The sequence below is a fragment of the Pteropus vampyrus genome, unplaced genomic scaffold (genome assembly GCF_000151845.1).
Source record: "Pteropus vampyrus isolate Shadow unplaced genomic scaffold, Pvam_2.0 Scaffold453, whole genome shotgun sequence".
In the NCBI taxonomy this organism is placed as follows: domain Eukaryota; kingdom Metazoa; phylum Chordata; class Mammalia; order Chiroptera; family Pteropodidae; genus Pteropus; species Pteropus vampyrus.
Window position 1 is genome coordinate 52,966 of NW_011889234.1, and position 18,719 is coordinate 71,684.

The 18,719-nt window shown below is 38.8% G+C and overlaps 1 protein-coding gene across 1 annotated transcript in view; it reads left to right on the forward strand.

Annotated features, from left to right (window-relative positions):
• Nucleotides 1–374: 374 nt before the first annotated feature.
• The window catches only part of SPRED2 (sprouty related EVH1 domain containing 2), a 30,840-nt gene continuing 12,495 nt past the window's right edge, over nt 375–18,719 (forward strand). Inside the window, exons 1-3 of the mRNA XM_011381851.2 lie at nt 375–626; nt 8,336–8,504; nt 10,608–10,672. Coding sequence (XP_011380153.1) covers nt 390–626; nt 8,336–8,504; nt 10,608–10,672 — 471 coding nt within the window. The 5' untranslated portion in view covers nt 375–389. The remainder of the gene's footprint in view (nt 627–8,335; nt 8,505–10,607; nt 10,673–18,719) is intronic.

Genomic DNA, 18,719 nt, shown 5'->3' on the forward strand with positions numbered 1-18,719 from the left:
ATTGAAATATTTTCTCACCTATGTCAATGAAATTATGGTGAACTTGTAATTTGAAAGTGGATTTTCCTGTTCTTATGCCAGATCAGAAGATTATTAGCTTTATAAAATGTTAAACCTTGCTCATTCACTGTAAACTAAGTTTAAAGGATTGAAACTATAATATCTTCTTAAGTTACTAGATTTGTCTTTCCTAACTCATAGATACCAAACCATAGAGATCAGCTCATTCGTTTTATTAATACCACCTAGAAATTGGAGAATGTTTTATCTGCTTTTTCCCTAAAAGTTGAGATGGGTTAGTTACCTTTTAAGATTGCTGCCAGGCATAGATTTTCTTTTGACAAGTCCAGAAAATACTGGCTGGTGGTCATCTTGCATTGTGAAACAACATGTCATGCAGCTACCAGACCGTTGTCATGCCCCATTGTTCTTGTTGTTGTCGTTTTAGTGACAGCTATATTGTGCGTGTCAAGGCTGTGGTTATGACCAGAGATGACTCCAGCGGGGGCTGGTTCCCACAGGAAGGAGGCGGGATCAGTCGCGTGGGGGTCTGTAAGGTCATGCACCCCGAAGGCAATGGACGAAGCGGCTTTCTCATCCATGGGGAACGACAGAAAGACAAACTGGTAATGGCAGACGTGGAATGTTAAATCAGCAACAACTGATTTCTTTAAATTAAGTTGTAGCCTTCTTCCTGTAGGTTATTTTTTCCTTCTTTCTCTGGCTTCAAAAGTTATAACTCTGGAGCTGGTACCAAATTGCAAAATGTAACCCTGGCTTTCCAGCAAAGTCACTTTTTACCACACACCATATAACTCTGATGCTAAGAAATCATATATTTGGCTATCTTGTTTGCATCTTTGATTAATTAAGCTATCTTTCTGTCACCGTAACAAGAAATTCAAAACAAAAGTATGTTCTTATGAATCAGATCGTAGTGATCTGTGAAGTCAGAGTTTTTTAAAATGCAGGGTTTATTCATGGAGCATGCCATCAAGGTTTGGCTGGTGAAAGGTAAAATGCAAAGAAAGGGTCATCTGACATTTGGTTACTTCTAAATGAATGTTTATCTAAAAGACACCAGCTTTTATTTCAAAAGCTATGAATAAAATATGTTTGGAAAAAGAAAGGAACAAAAAGTAGCGATATTACACTTTAATAATTTTATATGCTTAAATATATACACTTTGAAAAAATATATATGCACTTTGGAGAGTAATCATGATCTCACAGGGATTGGGCTTGGATAAGTCCAAACAGTTGCATGAAAGAACTTGGATGTCCAGTTCTATGTTATGAAAGAATCCATGAAATGAAAGAAGATTGAATGTTTAAATCTACTTTTAATTGGTGGCCTTGAACCTAGAAGGACATTGCTCCTATCTTTATTTGATCATGGAATATATACTAGAAAGCCATTAGATGGTTTAAAATTTCAAGATTATATAGGACCTCAACAGAGAAAATATAAAGACACTACAGAACTATGTCAATGTTAGGTTTGAGACCCTTAATATGGTGGCATCTGTTGAGTTTTATGTGCTAAGTGTACAAATTTAATTTTCTCTTGTAATCACTTATTCTTTTTAAAAGTTGCAAAATAGAACAGTTTATAAATGTTATATGTGGATTTACAGAAATGCTATTTTCATATTTGATTCATTTCTGAAAATTAAATGAGTGAAAATTTAAAGGGTGAATATAACTCATTTTAAGAAGTATGTCTATTCAGGAAATTCCCTACATAATGATCAAATAATTAAAACATTCCAGTTTATAAGATATTCACAATAAAGGCAATGGTGGTAGTTATTTTACCAACAAAAAGTAAAATAACAACCACCATTTATCTAGCATTTACTCTGTGCTAGCCCTTTAGTTAGGTTGTATCATTGTATCCTTACAGCAGCCTGTATAATTAATTATATGTGAAGAAATTAAGATTCAGAAAGACTCCTTGTTCTTGGTGACCGATCTTGGGAGTCTGAAACTAATATTTGATATCCTGTCACTTTGATCCCAAAACTGAGCCAAAGTCACATATGCACAACCACCTTTAGCTCTTCTATGTAGTTTTTTCTCTTCGTGCATATTTTTATTTTAATTTTTTTTTATTATGGTGACATTGGTTAACAAAATCCAGTAAGTTTCAGGTGTACAATTCAACAGTAAGGTGTGTGTGTGTGTATAAATATACATATATATATATATGTATATATATATATACATACATACATACACACACTTACATACATACATACATACACATTGCATTGTGTGCTTACCGCCCATAGTTAGATTTCTTTCTGTCACCATAGTTTTATTTTTACATGACTATAATCAGAGCTCATAATCAGTTTTGTATCTCGTTTATTTTGCCCCCACATTCTCATAAGAAATTTCTCATGTTGCTGGTATCAAGTTGATGTTCCACTGTTTTTATGACTCTTGATGCTTGTACAAAGAGCTGCTACCAGCATATATGAGAATTTCTTTTAACACAACGAGGGTCAATTATTCTACATCTTTACCAGTTTGATAGAGTACCAGTGGTATCTTAATATTGATTACTAAGATCAAATGTTTTTCCGTTTGGTAAACAGTGATAGCTAAATTATCTGTTAATGTGCCTTTGCATATTTACCTATTGGGGCCTTATTTTTCTCCTTCATATGTATGTTCTTGTATAACAAGGATATTAACCTACATCTGTCATTTGCCACAAATATTTTTATAACCTGTTGCTTGCCTTTTTAATTTTAGTTGGTGTTCTTTTTCTACAAAAAAAAAAAAAAAATTGAAAGAAAAGTATTTTGCCTTTTTGCCTTTTTATTACTTTTGTTTTACCAAATTATCTTACCTGAATGGTTATATCTTTTTAGATCTGTTTTTTCCTGGTATTTCTATGGTTTGTCATAGAATATGTCATTCTAAAATGGCCTTTAGATTGTTTCATCTAGCTCCTTCATTTTATAAATACATTTATAAATTTGTATATTACCACTGACTTGTATAAAATAATTGTACATTTTTACCATTTTGTTCAAGGCCCTTTATGTAAATAACCTCGGTTAAATTCTTGCAATTTAGGAAGGAAGATGCTATTTTATCTCCAATCTATAGTGGGGAAACTCAATGCTCAGTGATCCATTTCCTCTGTCTAGAGCACAAATTCTTAGTAGAGCCAACATTGGGAACTATTTTGCTGTGAAGCCAAAACCTGGTCCCTTCATATTAACGCTGCATAGTAACAGGGCAGTCCTAGTTGTGGACCAGCGTCTATTGTTTGTTGCTATTGCAAAAGGATTGTGTACCACACCCTCTCCCCCATCACATTTCTCCATCAGTCCGTCCCTCTTCCTGACCCCTTTGCATTCTGTGACTCTACACTTCTGGACTTTTACATCACTAGTACTTAAATCACACACCCATACATCCAGTTGTGTTTTTCCATCTTTCCATCCCTCAGCGTGTCACACACTGGAACATTCTGGATTCCTATATTTAGTGGTAGTTAAACCTCTCTCTCCACCCTGTCCCAATGTGCACGCGCGTGCGTGCATGCGCACACACACACACTCACTCACTCACTCATTCTGGAGCTAAGGTGATTCATTTTGGCCTCCCAGGCTTCAATAATGCCGCACTTCAATCTATTGGAGAGTATGAGCCCACATGGGAGCTCTGTAAAGGCCTGGTTGTTGAAGGAGCCCCCCTCTAAATGGTGGAATTGTGGAGAAAGAGTGGAGATCGTTTTTGGAATACAGTAGTTGGATGGTATCAGAGTTCCCAGTGTTCCAACTAAGATATGAAATGCTTTTTTTGATGGAAACCATGTTGTCAGTAGTTTTTCCAATATAGAACAGTTCTAGATTTCAGCACATTAGTTTTTGTTGTTGTTAGATGAATTATGTGTTGAAGTCTGTGCACATAACTCCATTGTTTCTATGAGAAAGTCTGTATTCCAGACATCCATTCACAAGTCATTATTTGGATGATTTTTTGTAAATTGGGGACAATCAAGTTTTCCTGAGCAATTATATGTAAATTTAAAATTTTTGAGTTCAATCTTATTTTAGATGGGTTAGAGGAGTTTACTCCTGAAACAAATGCTGTCAGAAACCACCTGATGAATATTAACCACAAAATCTAGAAGGTCGATCATTCTAGTCGTTGCCCGTGTACAAATCTGTGAGCACATGCACACACACTTGGTGGGAGTTCCAGCTGGCAAAGCTCTCTGAAAGGCAGTTTGGCATGATATTGCTTTTAAATGTACATACCATTTTACCTGGCAGTTCTACATCTAAACCCTATTCTATAGAAGTACACACAGATTTATGGACAACTATGGTTCTCAAACATTTTTGATCTCAGGATCCCTTTATACTCTAAAAATGTAATGAGGACCCCAAAAAGCTTTTGTCTTTATGGATTAGAGCTACTAATATTTACCATATTCTAAATTAAAACTGAAATTTAAAAATCTTAAATAATAGTGTTAGCATCAATGACATTCTTTATGATAAATAACTATATTAACTATATAACTATTTTCCAGAATGAAAATAGTGAAGTAAGTAGCATTGATTTACTTGTTTTGCAAATCTCATTAATATCTGGCTTAATAGAAAATAGCTGGATTCTGATGTCTACTCCCACTTTCAATCTAGGGCAATATGTCATTTTGGTTGAAGTATATGAAGAAAGTCCAGTCTTACACATATGTAGTTGGAAAAGGGAGAAGTATTTTAATAGCCTTTTCAGATCATTGTAGATATATTTCTTTGATGCTATACCAAAACTTGGCTTGTAGTAGTTTCGTAAGTGTGGAATCTGAAGCCATATCAATGAATTTTTCATAGTCTATTACATTAAGATCCACCGATAGTTTATCTGTCACTTCAGAATTTCTACTGATTTTGTAAATTATTAATTTACAAAATTCCTAATTTTGTAACATAATGTATTGGTCACTTGACCAAATAATGGTTTACTGAGTTAAGCATACCTTCCAAATATTGAACTATATAGTAGAAAAAAAGTCACATTTCTTAATATCACCACTAATCTCATCAGAAAAGTCTTTCAGTATTGGGAAGCTGTCCACAGTTCTAACTTTCACTTGAAAGTTCCAATTTTATTATTAGCTACAAATACCTCCAGTTTTTCTTAAAATGACAGGCTTACTGTATTTGTATTCAAGAAAATGTCTGCCAGATATACAAGTCTTAATAACCATAGTACATCTGTCAGTGGTACTTTCAAGTAAACCTGGTGATCCATGAGAAAAGCAGGTACTTCAACTCACACAATTGCACAATTGCTGAAACAATTGCACAAGTGCTTTTCCTTGAGACAATCGTCATTCTTCTGTTTGCAGAAGTGAAAAAGCTATTAGAAATCCTCTTCCTTTTTCCAGCTATGCATTTGTGCAAAGCCAGAGTTTCTTCATATACTTCATCCAAAGTTAGATATCATAGCAGCTTGAATGCAAAAGCAGAGATGAGAATCCAGTTATATGTACTTCCCATTTCATCACACAAAATAAGAGATGTGTATTCAAGGGTCAAGATTTAATTTTTAACTGCTTCATCAAGGACAATTTTACATAAAACTGGCACTTTTTACTTTGACCATGTGACACGAGTCCAGTGACTTTAGTACAGTTTTGTGCCACTGCACTGCCTTGATTTGTGCCACAGCAGATCAATTTTACCCACCATTCGTTCCTTTTTGGCCATCCTTGACCCCCTGAAAGGGCCTGGGGCAGAGGGAAGGCTCCCAAGAGCCCACAGACCAGGTTTTGAAGACATGTATAAGCCTATTCTTTCCAACATTGTCTATAAAAGTAACCAATTAGAAATAACCTAAAAATGCCCATTAGTATGGAGAATGGCTGAATAATTCTAATACATTTATAGTGAGGAATATCATGAAGCCATTAAAGAGAGCTCTTTTACCTTCCTGTATTTCTAAGACATGTTTTTAAGGAAAATAAAAGGCAAGTCGCAGAGTAAGTTATAGGTGTGGCTATAAATTACTCCCCCACACACAACTTATATACTCAAGCCACAGGCAGGGAACCTGAATTGTGTCCACCAGTGGGTGACTCTGGAAGTGGAGAGGCGTTGAGGGCGAGGAGGGAGAGATAGGTAAGAATGAAGACTTCGTGTATTCAACTAAATTACTTAAATCCTTTACTACTTGTATTTCTTCTGTGGATAAAAGCCTTCGACAAGAATATATGATTACTTTTTTCTGCCAGTGCATCTTATTTTAAAAAGAAATTTTAAAAAGCTTTCTCAAGTTTTAAGTTAATGCCTAAACTTCATTAGAGGGTTTATACATGTTATGCCAAACTTCACTAGAGAGTATATACCTGTTAGGAACCTTTTCATTTTTGTCGTTAAACTTAGATATATAAAGATGTTATTTTATTGAAGAGGACGTAGAGATGGTATCTGATTCCCTCCCCATCAATTTATATGTCTGAACTTTTCTAAAAATTTAAACTTCTAAGGAAATGTACCTTTGGAATAATCTTAAACTTGAAAAATGACAACCAAAGACCAATTTTTTTCACCCTAAAATATGGAGAAACTGGAAGTCTTTGTTTTCACAAAAAGTTTATTTTGAGACTTCGAATTGAGACTATTAAATTCTAAAATAGATAACATTTGTTAGTTAAAGCCTTGGTTATTTGGATTTCCCCGATTTGGAATGGGGCTGGGCTGACATTTAATCATTGTACTATTCTTAGGAGAAAATGGCCATAATAAGCAATTTAATCATAAATAGAACTGTATGAGGGGACTGTTGTCCTCTTTCAATACAATGTAATAAAGTTAACTGCTTGGGACTGCTACTTGATATACCAATTTGACTTTTATTCTCATCTGTTTATAAGTTAGGGGACATTTAGTAGGCAGCACTTAATTTCTGTTTGCTTAGATGTATCCTTGAAACCTGTACTCATTTAAAGATATTCTGTATTTTGAATTTATACTAATTTAGGCAGGCCTTTTTTACTCTTACCTTTCACTTAATCTAAAATTAATAAGATTTCATTTTGTTAAATGCAGAGCTTTACCAGAACAAAATCAAAGCTATTAACACTTAGCAAAATTATTCTGGTATGCATATTGAAGCCCATAGGAATAAATATTGTCGATATTTTAGAGTTTTTTGGTGAAGAATGGAATTTACTTTCATATGATTACATTGCTTTTATGCTGTAATATTAAACTCTGATATCTTTATCAACAATAGCACTATGCTAGACATGGAGGGAGTTATTTTATAATACATATTGATCTTTCACAGTCTAATTGGGAATAAAATAAATGCACATAAAATGTTAGAGAATAATATGAAATCTAGTACTAAATTGTGAAGGTGACAAGAATTAGAGTAAATAAAAGAGCAAATATACTAGAAAATGAGTGTGACCCTCTTCAGTTTCTCATTATTCATTGTTTTCAGAACGTGTTCATGTATACGTTCTCATTGATAACGCTGGTCACTGGTGTTATTTCCATTTTATAGGTAAAAAGACTGAGGGTCTGAGACAATCTACTCAAAGTTGTAACTTAGTCAAAGGCAGCTCTGAGACTGGATTGCTAGAAACTTGGGAGATCGTTCTAATAATGCAGAAAAAAAATTAATAGAGACCTAGATCAGAGTGGTAGCAACTAAAATGGGTTGATATAAAAGATGTTGAAGGAAAAATGAAATGGACATGGTGATTAATAATACAGGGGATAGAGAAAGCGGAAGAGGCAAAGATTGCCACGGAGGTTTTGAGCCAGAGAGAATGAAGAGAGAGAGGCTGGCTTTGCTAGATATGGGGAAGCTGGGAGAGGAAACTAATGGCCGAAATTTCAGAGCGGGTTAATTTTTCAGCATATTGAATTTGATCTCACTGGGAAACACCCATTAGGACAGAGGAGGGAAGATTGAAAGCCACTAGTACAAAGTCCCTGATAGTAAACCTGGAATAGAGCAAAGCCCCAAGACCTGGACCACCGCTTGGTGGCCCCCAGTCAGGGAGAGAGGAATAGGAATGAGTGGTTAACTGTAGTTAAGGAATACCACAGTGCAGTGGGGATCACCACGGACAAAAGGGGGTAGGGTGAGGAGGTCAACAAAGGATGGATGGTCCACAGAGACAAGCAAAAGCCTTTCAAGATGGAGACTCATTACCACATGAAGGCAAGGGTAAAGGGTTTTCATAGTTGCCACCAATGTTGGATGGTTCCTAATTAGATTTTTGTAAACAGACACTGTCGTGACTGTTTCACAAGTAACCAGCCTGTGTGTTTCAATCCTTCAGGTGGTATTGGAATGCTATGTAAGAAAGGACTTGGTCTACACCAAAGCCAACCCAACCTTTCATCACTGGAAGGTCGACAATAGGAAGTTTGGACTTACTTTCCAAAGTCCTGCTGATGCTCGAGCCTTTGACAGGGGAGTGAGGAAAGCAATCGAAGACCTTATAGAAGGTATTGAATTTGTCACTGCATTTTTAATGGAACAATCAATGGGACTGTTCTGAGTTCTTTTTATTCTAGTCGTCTGCCATCATGTATTTGTTGTTTATTTGCAGGAGCCTTGGGAGCCAGGTCAGTAGATGCCAATACTTTAGGATCATCCAAGGAGAGCAATTATAAAGTGACAGTATAGGGGAAAAGGGATATGGATTTTAGAGCAAGGAGTGGTCCCAAGTGGTTTTTAGACTTTGCGCTAAGAAGACAAATTCTAGACTTCTAGGTGAAGGATATTTTGATGGATTTCACCTTTCCCTGACTATTGAAATGGCTTTGATCTGATCAATATTTTGGCTCAGAAGCAGAGAATGGATTCTAATGGCTCAGAAGGCTCCAGGCCTACCCACTGCCCTCCTGTAATCAGAGCCCAGGTATACACCTGCCACTAAAAAGGAAAGGGATCTGTGATTCCTGGAGCCCTGGTTTGGTTTAGGCCTTAGTATGTGCTGGGCTGGGTTGGGTAGTAGACGTGTTACATTTGATCCTGGCCAGTAGGTTCTTAGGCGATCAATTTTCATGGGCTTTTCTAGAGTCCACAGATGCAAACACACAAATTCTCCACCTTAACACACTCAGTTATCAAATCAGAAGGTTAACGGCGCCACAACTCTGTGAAGAAAGAAAGTATGTTTCATTTGTTTAAGAAATAACAGTAACCAGAAGTCATTTTCCTCATTGTGAATTTGAGGAAGAGAGAAAAGCAAATCTTTAATGAAAAATTGCTTAACATCAGTAGTAAGACAATTCTAGCATGAACATGAATCTGTTAACTACAACCATATATTAGCCAAAAAGATAATAAAAACCAGCATTCACACATAGATCTGACATAGTGGCAAATGTCTAAAATGTTGTTATTAAACATAGCTTTTATAGCTCCTATATTACTGATAGAACTTTGTAGTATGCCCATGTACTTAATCGCTGAAGCTACACACAAAATTTGATTCTTGTGATTTTTCTTCTATATATACTCTACCTAGCTGTTTTTTTATCAAACCTGCCTTGAACTTTGATTGACTAGAATAGTTCAAATGGTAGAGAAAAATCCCGAAAGATCGATAGGAATTGCACAAAGGGTATTATGGGACTTATTTTTCCTTCTGCAATTACTCATTGGATATTTCTCTTCCTTTTCTGAGCAATTCTTTTAATTTCAATTTTATATAATAGCAAAATATCTTCTAAATGCACATTTTTAAAGACTTGATCAAGAAAAAGAGAAGATGGAGAACAAATTTCCCTTTTGGTATAGCTTTCTCTTATGCACATTTGACTATGTATTTCCTTTGAGCCATTAACAGTGCCAGTTGAGTTGGTACCTTACTGGGTACTATTAGAGAAGAGGGAGACTTTCTACTGGTTTGCATACCAGAATGAAGCAAGAGGTGAACAAGTAAATAAATTGATCCCAAAATTCATTCCATGAAGGAGTAAACTGAGTTTACTGACATGAGTCTAAATTTTGGCCTGCAGAAACAGAAATTCACTGATGCGCAAGTATCATCTTAGAAGGTGGCTCCCATAATCTGGGTTTTAGAGTAGTGTCTGAATGTCAGAATAGGAGGCAACTATTCAGCTATTTAGTCACATACCCTCTTTGGTAGATAATAAGACCAGAAAGCTGAGTCCAGTTTACACAGTGAGACTGTGGCGGGTCTAAGCTGGTGGTTCTCCAACCGGTGCTTTTCCCACTATGCACTGTGGCCCCCACCTGGGGCGTTGCTGGTGGAGGGTGGTCTCGATGCATGCACTTCAGAGCAGGGCAGGCTCTCCTCTCCCCTTCTACGTGGTACCTCTGTGCTTGTTCTCTTGTGGCCAGTGCAGAAGTTGGAGGGGTTACTTGCAAACAACAGTAGGCAAAGTTAATTTGGGGAGCATCCTGGCAAGTGTCAAAGTAGAATAAATTAAAAGCATTAATTCCCAAGTAACATGTTTCTGCTAGTGATCCACATGCAAAAGGAATGGAATGTCGTTTTATTGAAATGTACTTTTTAAATGATTGCATTCGACTTGTCCTCTTTGGAAACACTTTTTATTACATTTTTGTCTTTTTAGGCTCGACCACATCATCTTCCACCATCCATAATGAAGCTGAGCTTGGCGATGATGACGTTTTTACAGTAAGTTCCCAATCCTTTGCTTTGCAGCTTGGTGAATAATCAGGGAGAGGTTCTATTTAAGCATCTGAAAGACACTTCACAATTTGGCAAGAGCGGTTGCTATTGAGAGGCCATTGGTGAGATCTCTGTCTTGTCACAATTTTGCCAGTGCTGGGTTTGCCTTTGTTGTTCATGTTGCAGTGGTACCATCCCCCACATGGTATGGTAGTATCCGCTCTCCTGGACCTGTCCCAGCTTCTCTCAGAGTCTTCCCTCAGATTTAGGGTGATCAACTATCTGGTTGGCTTAGTACTAAAACCGTCCTAGTTTTAGTACTCTAAGTCTCTCGTCCTGCAAAACACCAGGCAAACAGGGACAACTGGTCACCCTACCCAGAATATTAATACAGCCCCCTCCCTGGCATCGAGGGAGCAAACCAGAATTAGCCTTGCTACTGAGTAATTAAACATCTGATAAGGAAGGCCTACAGGCTGAGTTGAGGTTAGGCCCAAGTGTGCTAAGACAGGAAAGGGCCTGGATATTTTGACACAGCTTGAGTTAATGGGATGTAACTGAAGAGAAAATGATTTCTCAGCTTGCTTCTTAATTTAAGTCCTGGGCTTCTAGAAGTTAATTAACAAGTAGTTAATTGCATGCCTGCTGTGTATTTGGTGCAGAGTGAAGCTACAGGGCAGCATTTTCAAACTCTTGGCTTTGACCTATAGTATGAAATGCATTTATTTACCTTGTAAGCTAGGACACACACACATACATCCAGACACACCTGAAATCAGATCATACTTCATGATCTGCATATTGGTTTTTTTTCTTCATTCTCTTCCACTTTTTATTATGAACCTTCTCAAGCATGCAGGAAATTTTAAAGAATAATGCAGTGAACACCTGCATACTCTGCACCTACATTCAGCAGTTGTAACATTTCGCCCCATTTGCTTTTTCTATGTGTGTGTGTACTTACACACATGTACACACACATATTTTTTTGCTGATCTAGTTGAAAGTAAGTCACCACTAAATAGTCCAGCATGCATCTCCTAAAAATAAGGCATTCTCTTACATAAGCACATTATAACTTATACCTAAAAAAATAGGAATCTCATATCATCTAATAGTTTTCCAGTTGTTCCTCAGTTGTCCTAAGAGTATCTTTTTATAAGCTAGTTTTTATTTCATATTTAAAAATATTGGTTGAAACCCTTTAAACCTGCTTCCCAGTGGACTCATCATACAGTTAGTGACTTGAAAAATACTCTTTTGGGAATATAGAGGTGTGTAAACCATGGCTTCAGCCCTCATAGAGATAACATAGGATGGTTTGGACAGAGATGAGATTGACCATGAAAGGCTTAGAGACCGAATCAGAGTGCTTTACAGGGAAGGGTGTGGGGGTTGGAGAAGACCACTAGGAGGTGAAGCTGAACTTGACTTTGGTGGCATTTGAACGAGGTTCAGGAAGTGGCTTCGAGGCTGGGAACCACAGGGGCAAAGGCAGAAGCAGGGATGTGCATGGTGAGTTGCATGAGCATTGCGGATCCCAACCTGATGTGAATAGAGCGTGCGTAGGGGTTTCAGGAAATGAACTCAGTTGTCCTTCCATGGAGCGGCTGGTGCGATGTGACTCTGAACAGGCTTCCTATAGTGCTCCGAGCAGATCCTCTCAACAGTTGGCATGTTGCTTACATCTGTTCCTTTGTCACGTTTCGAGAGACAAACAACAGCAGGCGGGTTAAAAGGTGGCTTCCTGTGCTCCAGCGCAAAACTGTCATTCGCAGCTGCTTCCCAGCTACCTGCCAGAAGTGATTTATATAATGTGGAGAGGGCAAGAGGCAAAGGGATGATGGAAGCCAGCATCCCTCCTGGTTTTGCCCTTTAATCCACAGGGGATCAACATGCCGCTCTAGGGTAACGCCAAATGCCTGGAAGGAAGTGTAGAAACAGCCCTGCTGCTTCCAGACACTTGGAACTCAGTGGAGAAGGAGCTCCACTTATTTGCATTCCGTGTAGGCCCTGATGTATATATGATCAATTGCCTTCATTCCATTTGTTTACAACAAGGGCCTATAAGTAATAGTATCTCCCTTCCCCAAAATAGGCCCAGTCATTAGGCCATTAACTGTTAGGAACACATCCCATGTCAGGATGGACGGGTCATCAGGACCTTATGTACCAGGTTTCCCATTTGTTCATGAGCTCTCTATCACTAGACTTTCTGTCCTAAGACAGTAAATGAGACGTCTGAAAGCTGGAGCCAAGGAAGTGAGCAGCTGCATTAACTCCTGTATAGTCTTACTGTTTCCCACAGTTTGTTGCAGTCTAAAACGTTCATTGGTAAGACAGATGTGTAGAGCTTGGAACTCATTTATTATAGAAAGAGTAGAAGTGGTGATAAGATCCTCTTCCATCTTATGATGAGCCAGAATGATAAGAATTTCCTAAGAGAACAGCACATGTATGGGAACCCCTGTAGGGGTATAACGTGGAGAATAAGGAGCATATCTTCTGTTTCTGCCGCTGGGGCTAGGGGCACACAGGATATTGTGGACAATATATTGATGTACATTCTACGTTGAGGAATGAAGTGGAGGAATGTGTACTTCCATCTCCCTGTGGAGTGGTTATCTGGCTAGGCACTCACTGAGCATGGACTATTTCTAACACTTCTCAGCCCTTATGGTTATCCCCCAAACCAGCTTGTCCACCTGACTTCTCAGGATGGTAAAACCATGTTGCAGTTCCTCAGAGTAGAATGAATGTCCTGCTTAGTGTGCACATACATACACACCTGCCCTGCCCATGCATCTGTTGCAGTTGCCAACACTGTTGCTTCTGTCATGTCCCTATGCTTCTTTCCATTTCACTACCACCAGCCTGGTGTGGGTCTGCATCTTTCCTGCCAGAACCACCACCAGAGAGTCCTGATTAGCAACTCTTCTGCTGACTTTCTTAGTCTGAGCTGCTTGCATTTCCATTCATGTGTTCTGATATTTCTCCCTTGATCAATTGATTGTTTTCTCTTGTTTAAAATCTTATAGCACTCTGTTGTTATTTCTTCCTCTCACCGCTTGAAAGCCTGCCCCTTTTTGGCTTTCATATTTCATTTGCTGAATGAATGAATCTTTATCCATTTAGAAGCAAGTTATTCATCATTATAGTCTCTGCAACCCTATAAAGCTTTGTTCTATAAGTGTTCGATAAATGGGTGATCTGAACCCCAGATAACAGCAGGTCCTCAAATAGTGTCATTTCATTATAACATTGATGAGATGCTATAGGAACTTAACTCTTGTGGGTATCGATTAGCCTGTGTTAAAATCGGTTTTATTATCTGTCGTTTTGCTTAAAGTTGCAGAACCCGTCAACGGCATTAAGTGAAGATTACTGTATTGCGTGTAAAATCATAGGTTGTCACATTTTATTAATTTGCTTTATTGCGGGACCATTTCAAAGCAGGGGATTTTGAGGAATTCTCAGTAGCTTTGTGTCATGTTTTTCTAGCTGAGTTTTGTGCTCAATCTCTAACTAGGAGCTCCTAGCATTGTTACCCATTGTAAGCTTTTGACAGCTCATGCTTCTAGCCCTCCCATCAACTTTCTCCCTTGCAACACAATCCTTTCACGGCCTCCCTGCTCCATGGGAGACCTCACTTATGATGATTGATCCAGGTGAACACAAATACCCAGGTGGCAAGGGTGTGCCAGCATTAAATATGGATGTATGAGGGAATTCCAGTGCCTGAACCATTTGGTATAAATTTATAAGATGAGTAATAAAAAGAATATAAAACAACAACAAAAAGATTAGCACTCTGTAAATTGCTAAGAGCGTACTCTCAGTGGCTCTGATGGACAGCTTTTCATTTCTTTCACTTCCAAGGAGAGAAGACTTGAGAGAGACTGAATGGAAAGAACCTCAAGTCTGTTCCCTCTGTTGTGCTTTTGTCTTTGTGGAGGAGGCCCATGTAAACATGAGATATGAACAGTTTAGCTCTGTGGATAAGGTGAGCTTGTTTGCTCCCCAACTTAGAACTGACTTCCTCCTAGGTTCCTATAGGTAAGGACTCTGAGGCCAAAAGGTTTAGAACCTGCAAGGAAGAGGGTTATTCGGGGGAGAGAGTGAGTAGAGAAAATGAACTATTACAGAACTCAAGAGAATCTGGGTTTTATAGTCATTTAATAAATAATTTTCCAAATTCCTGTTTTATAGGGTTTGATCCATTCAAACCCAGTGGTTTATTTATGGCTACAGAATTATAAAATCATTTTAAACTGTTATTAGCATCTTCATAGACAAACAAGGATAATTTTAATGTGATCTTGGGAGAATGCAGCTGCAGTGTATACATACTTCTAGAGCTGGCTAACCTAGACTCTGGTCAAGTGTTGGTGCTTCAGCTGTCATTGTGCTGAGTGGCTAGATTCTGGCTCTAAAGCTGGGGGATTAGGGAAATATTTGCTTTATAGAAAGATACTTGAAGGTGTATATAATAGCCATATCTTCATCTTCCATAATAAGAACTCCTTAAATAATATCTAAATCTGCAAATCAGGAAATAGTATAAACATATGGGATTGAAAAACTGGGGAGAAATACAAGAAGAGCCACAAGAGTTGAAACTGTATTTATTTCTCTAGAGGGTGAGAAGCTAAGATGGGGAGGGGTGAGACTATTTGAGGTATTAAGTGATATATGTACATGTACTGATTAAAAAAAAAAAAAGAAATGGGGGGCAGGTTTTCAGAAGGGGGATGAGGAGTCAAGGGAGAAGAAGGAATGGAGAGAGACAGCTTAGCTACAACAATCCCGATTCCCCCATCTGGGCGTTTAAAGGGATTAAAGAAAAGCAGCAGAGTGCTCTAGGTGCTCTTCTTCCCACTGTTTTCTCTGCCTCGTGTTAGGAAGCAGGATGTTCACTGTGGAAATAATGGCACATTAAAGGTAGGATAACTTACAGGAATTAGCTGAACATTTATTTGCCTCGTTAGGTGACAAGGATAGCTCTAAACAAAGCAACTCCTTAGAATGATAGATCTTGAGGTTGGAAGGGATTTTGAGTTCTTATCAGCTCAGTCAGACAGGTGACTTGCCTAAGATCACACAGCTAGTTCATAGTGGAGGAGCAGTGAACACTATCCTCCCAACCTTTCTAGTTCACCACTGCTTATTTTTCTCTTCCTCTGTTGAATAATTATATTTATGGTATTTCAGCTGTTCTATGTTTTAAACAGCCACCAAATACAAGAGTTACATTGTAAGGTTCTCTTGGACCCAAGTTGGAAAGGGGAGAGATAAAAGGATGACTGTGTAACCGTGTGGCCCCTTCATGTGATGGACTTGGAGCCTCCTCAGCAAGTGTTACAGCCTGGAGGTCCCCCAGCACCTCCAAGCTTGGCCTTAGGAAGGTCTACCCTACATGTACAAAGTTTTGACTTTTCCCCCCACCTTCTAGGTTTATACTACCATCTAAGTGTTGTTTCTGGATTTGGGCAGCCTTTCTCAATCAATTATTCCCAATTAAGCCCTAGCACCTTAAGGTATCTATCCTTATAATGAGTTGACTTCTCTCCTGTGCACCTGGAATGGTACTATGTACCGTCCTTTGCAGAACTGAGCAGAGCCAGTCACAACATTTTGTTTGGGTCTGAATTCTCTCCCAGAACCCAGTTGAAAAGGCTGGTATTTGGGTTATGTTTTCGGTGTTTCATTGTATTTTATTTCTTTAGGTAGGCAGTCCTCCTTCACATGGGAAAATCCTCCTTCACATGTCTTTTATAGCATCAGCAGCTTCTAGTCATGTTTCGCCCAGACTGGAAAACTTGGTCCTTCCTCGTGCCCTACGTTCAAACCCTTGACATCCTGTTTATTACAAGCTGTGTTTTATTACTTTCTGGCTCTTCAGAGCGTTGTTACTGACATCTCCTACCCCTCCCACCCACCCCAGGTGCTTTCTAAAGCGTGGCTAGAGCAAGTGCTTGAAACCAAAGCAATTTTTTGTCCTAGATGAGTTTTTGAGTATTTGCAAGTTGTACTTATTTTCATTCTTGATTAAATAGAAAAAAACGAATTCATTGAATTTTGTAATTATCAAAGATTTCATTGATATAGAAGCAGAAGAGTGCAGAATACCACAAAATTTTCCTATTCTTGGAGAGTTTTCCACCTTATCCGTTTCCAACAAACATTAAAACAGAATGCAAATCTACCAGTTTTGTAATAAAATGAGGTTTGCTTACTGACTTTCCAAGAAAGAGTTTGTAAAAGCTAAAGTGGTGTGTGACCCCTGGGGTCGTGGAGTTTGGAAGTGAGGGAGAGCCCTAGATTCTAAACTGGGATCTGCCATTAAGTAATAAGCTGTGAACATTTATCCTTTGAACACAAAGCCTTCTCAGGGTGAACATATTCCCTTCGAGTTTATTTGCTGGCCCAAGAGAGGGGAAGGAAAGGAGCTGGGGTGTGGAGCGGCCCCTGACACTGTGCCCTGCACTTCTCACATATGTTACTGGATTTGGTCCTCAGCCACACCGAGGTACATGTCGGCGCTGCATTTCTGCTGATAAGATCACCAAGGCTCAGAGAGGTGAAGTGACTTGTGCTTGGTTCCACACCGTTCACCCAGAATGTAAACCCTAAATCTGCTTGTTGCCTTTCAGAGAGCTTTAAGAAAAGGAAATATTTATTCAATATGTTTTACTAAATTTTACTTATCAAATATACCAGAGTCCCTTTATTGCAGAAGAACCACCTAAGTGGTGGACTTTTCAACTAGGACATTGGCTTAAAACCTCAGCCATCTCTTCAGTGGAGGTAGGAGGGTCCCCAGTCGCTCTTTGAAAGCCGCACCCTCCTTTTAGAAGATCAGTTGATCAAAAATGTTTTTGTTGTCTCCCTTTGGAATTAAGGGATTGGGATAAAGTGGGGTGAGGTGTGGGGGAGGATGAGTAAAGGGGAAATTGGTTGAAAGTGTAAATTCTGTAAAGTTTAACTAGTGAAACTGATCTATGGTGGTTTATTAAGAAAGGCAAAAAAGTCTTGGGAGGGGCAGCCCTATGTTTGTGGTTGACACCAGGGAGCAGTGTCCCATAACTGCTGCTGGCTGAGACCCAGCACTGCGTGGGTGGCATGGAAGGTCTCAGAAGATGGATGGGAGATGCTTTATCTTCTAAATGACAGCTATCAAGCTCACATTACATAGTAAGAGGAGGATCTTTTTATTCTACATGCAGTACCTTAACAGTGGCTAAATTAAAGCAATTAAATTGTCTAAGGCTCATAGAAAAGCTTTGAAATGCTCTCAATTTCAGGAAGGCCAAAGAAAGGCATTTTGTTTACCCTCCCACTTAATGTCTTTCTTCATTTATACATACCTCATCTTTTTAAGCTGCAGCTAGTAGGATACTATTATTTCCATTTTACTAATTCACATAGAGTACACGTTCGGTGTTACCTGAAACCTGGCCTTCCTGCTCCCAACCCTCAGCCCTTCCAGTGAAGCTAAGCTGTGGGCTTATCAGGGTCCTTTCCTTTCATATCAAAATTTCATCTAACTTCCAAAATTAGAAACTTTTTTTTTTTCATGTGTGGGAATTTCATTTTTGTTTTCTCTCAATGTAAGAATGCTCAGTTTATCTATCCTCTGGGTCTCGGAGAGGGTGATGCCTTAGAGTGTGGGACAAAGTTATCTCTTTCTCCCCAGAAGCTGCCTCTCAGACCCAAACTGCCTACTAGCTGGGGCCAGAAAAGAGTGGATGCCTGGCTGATTTCCTGCTCTGCTTGCCTCTTTGAAACCTGGAACCAATGTAGGCCCTTAAGACAAGTCAACCAGTACTACCTGTTCCCAAAGACATGTTGAAACAATGGGCGACAACTTCCTGTTTACCAAAGGAAAAAGAGTTGACCACAGGCCAATCGGTCTAATAGATACTGAGGGAAAGGTGTGCTTTGTTGAGGAGTTAGAAACAACAGTTCATCCAAACCACCTCAGCCAGGAGCCTTCTGAGGTGCTCAACCATCCAGTTACTGTCTCCTGGGAGGCAGAAGCAGCCCAGAATTA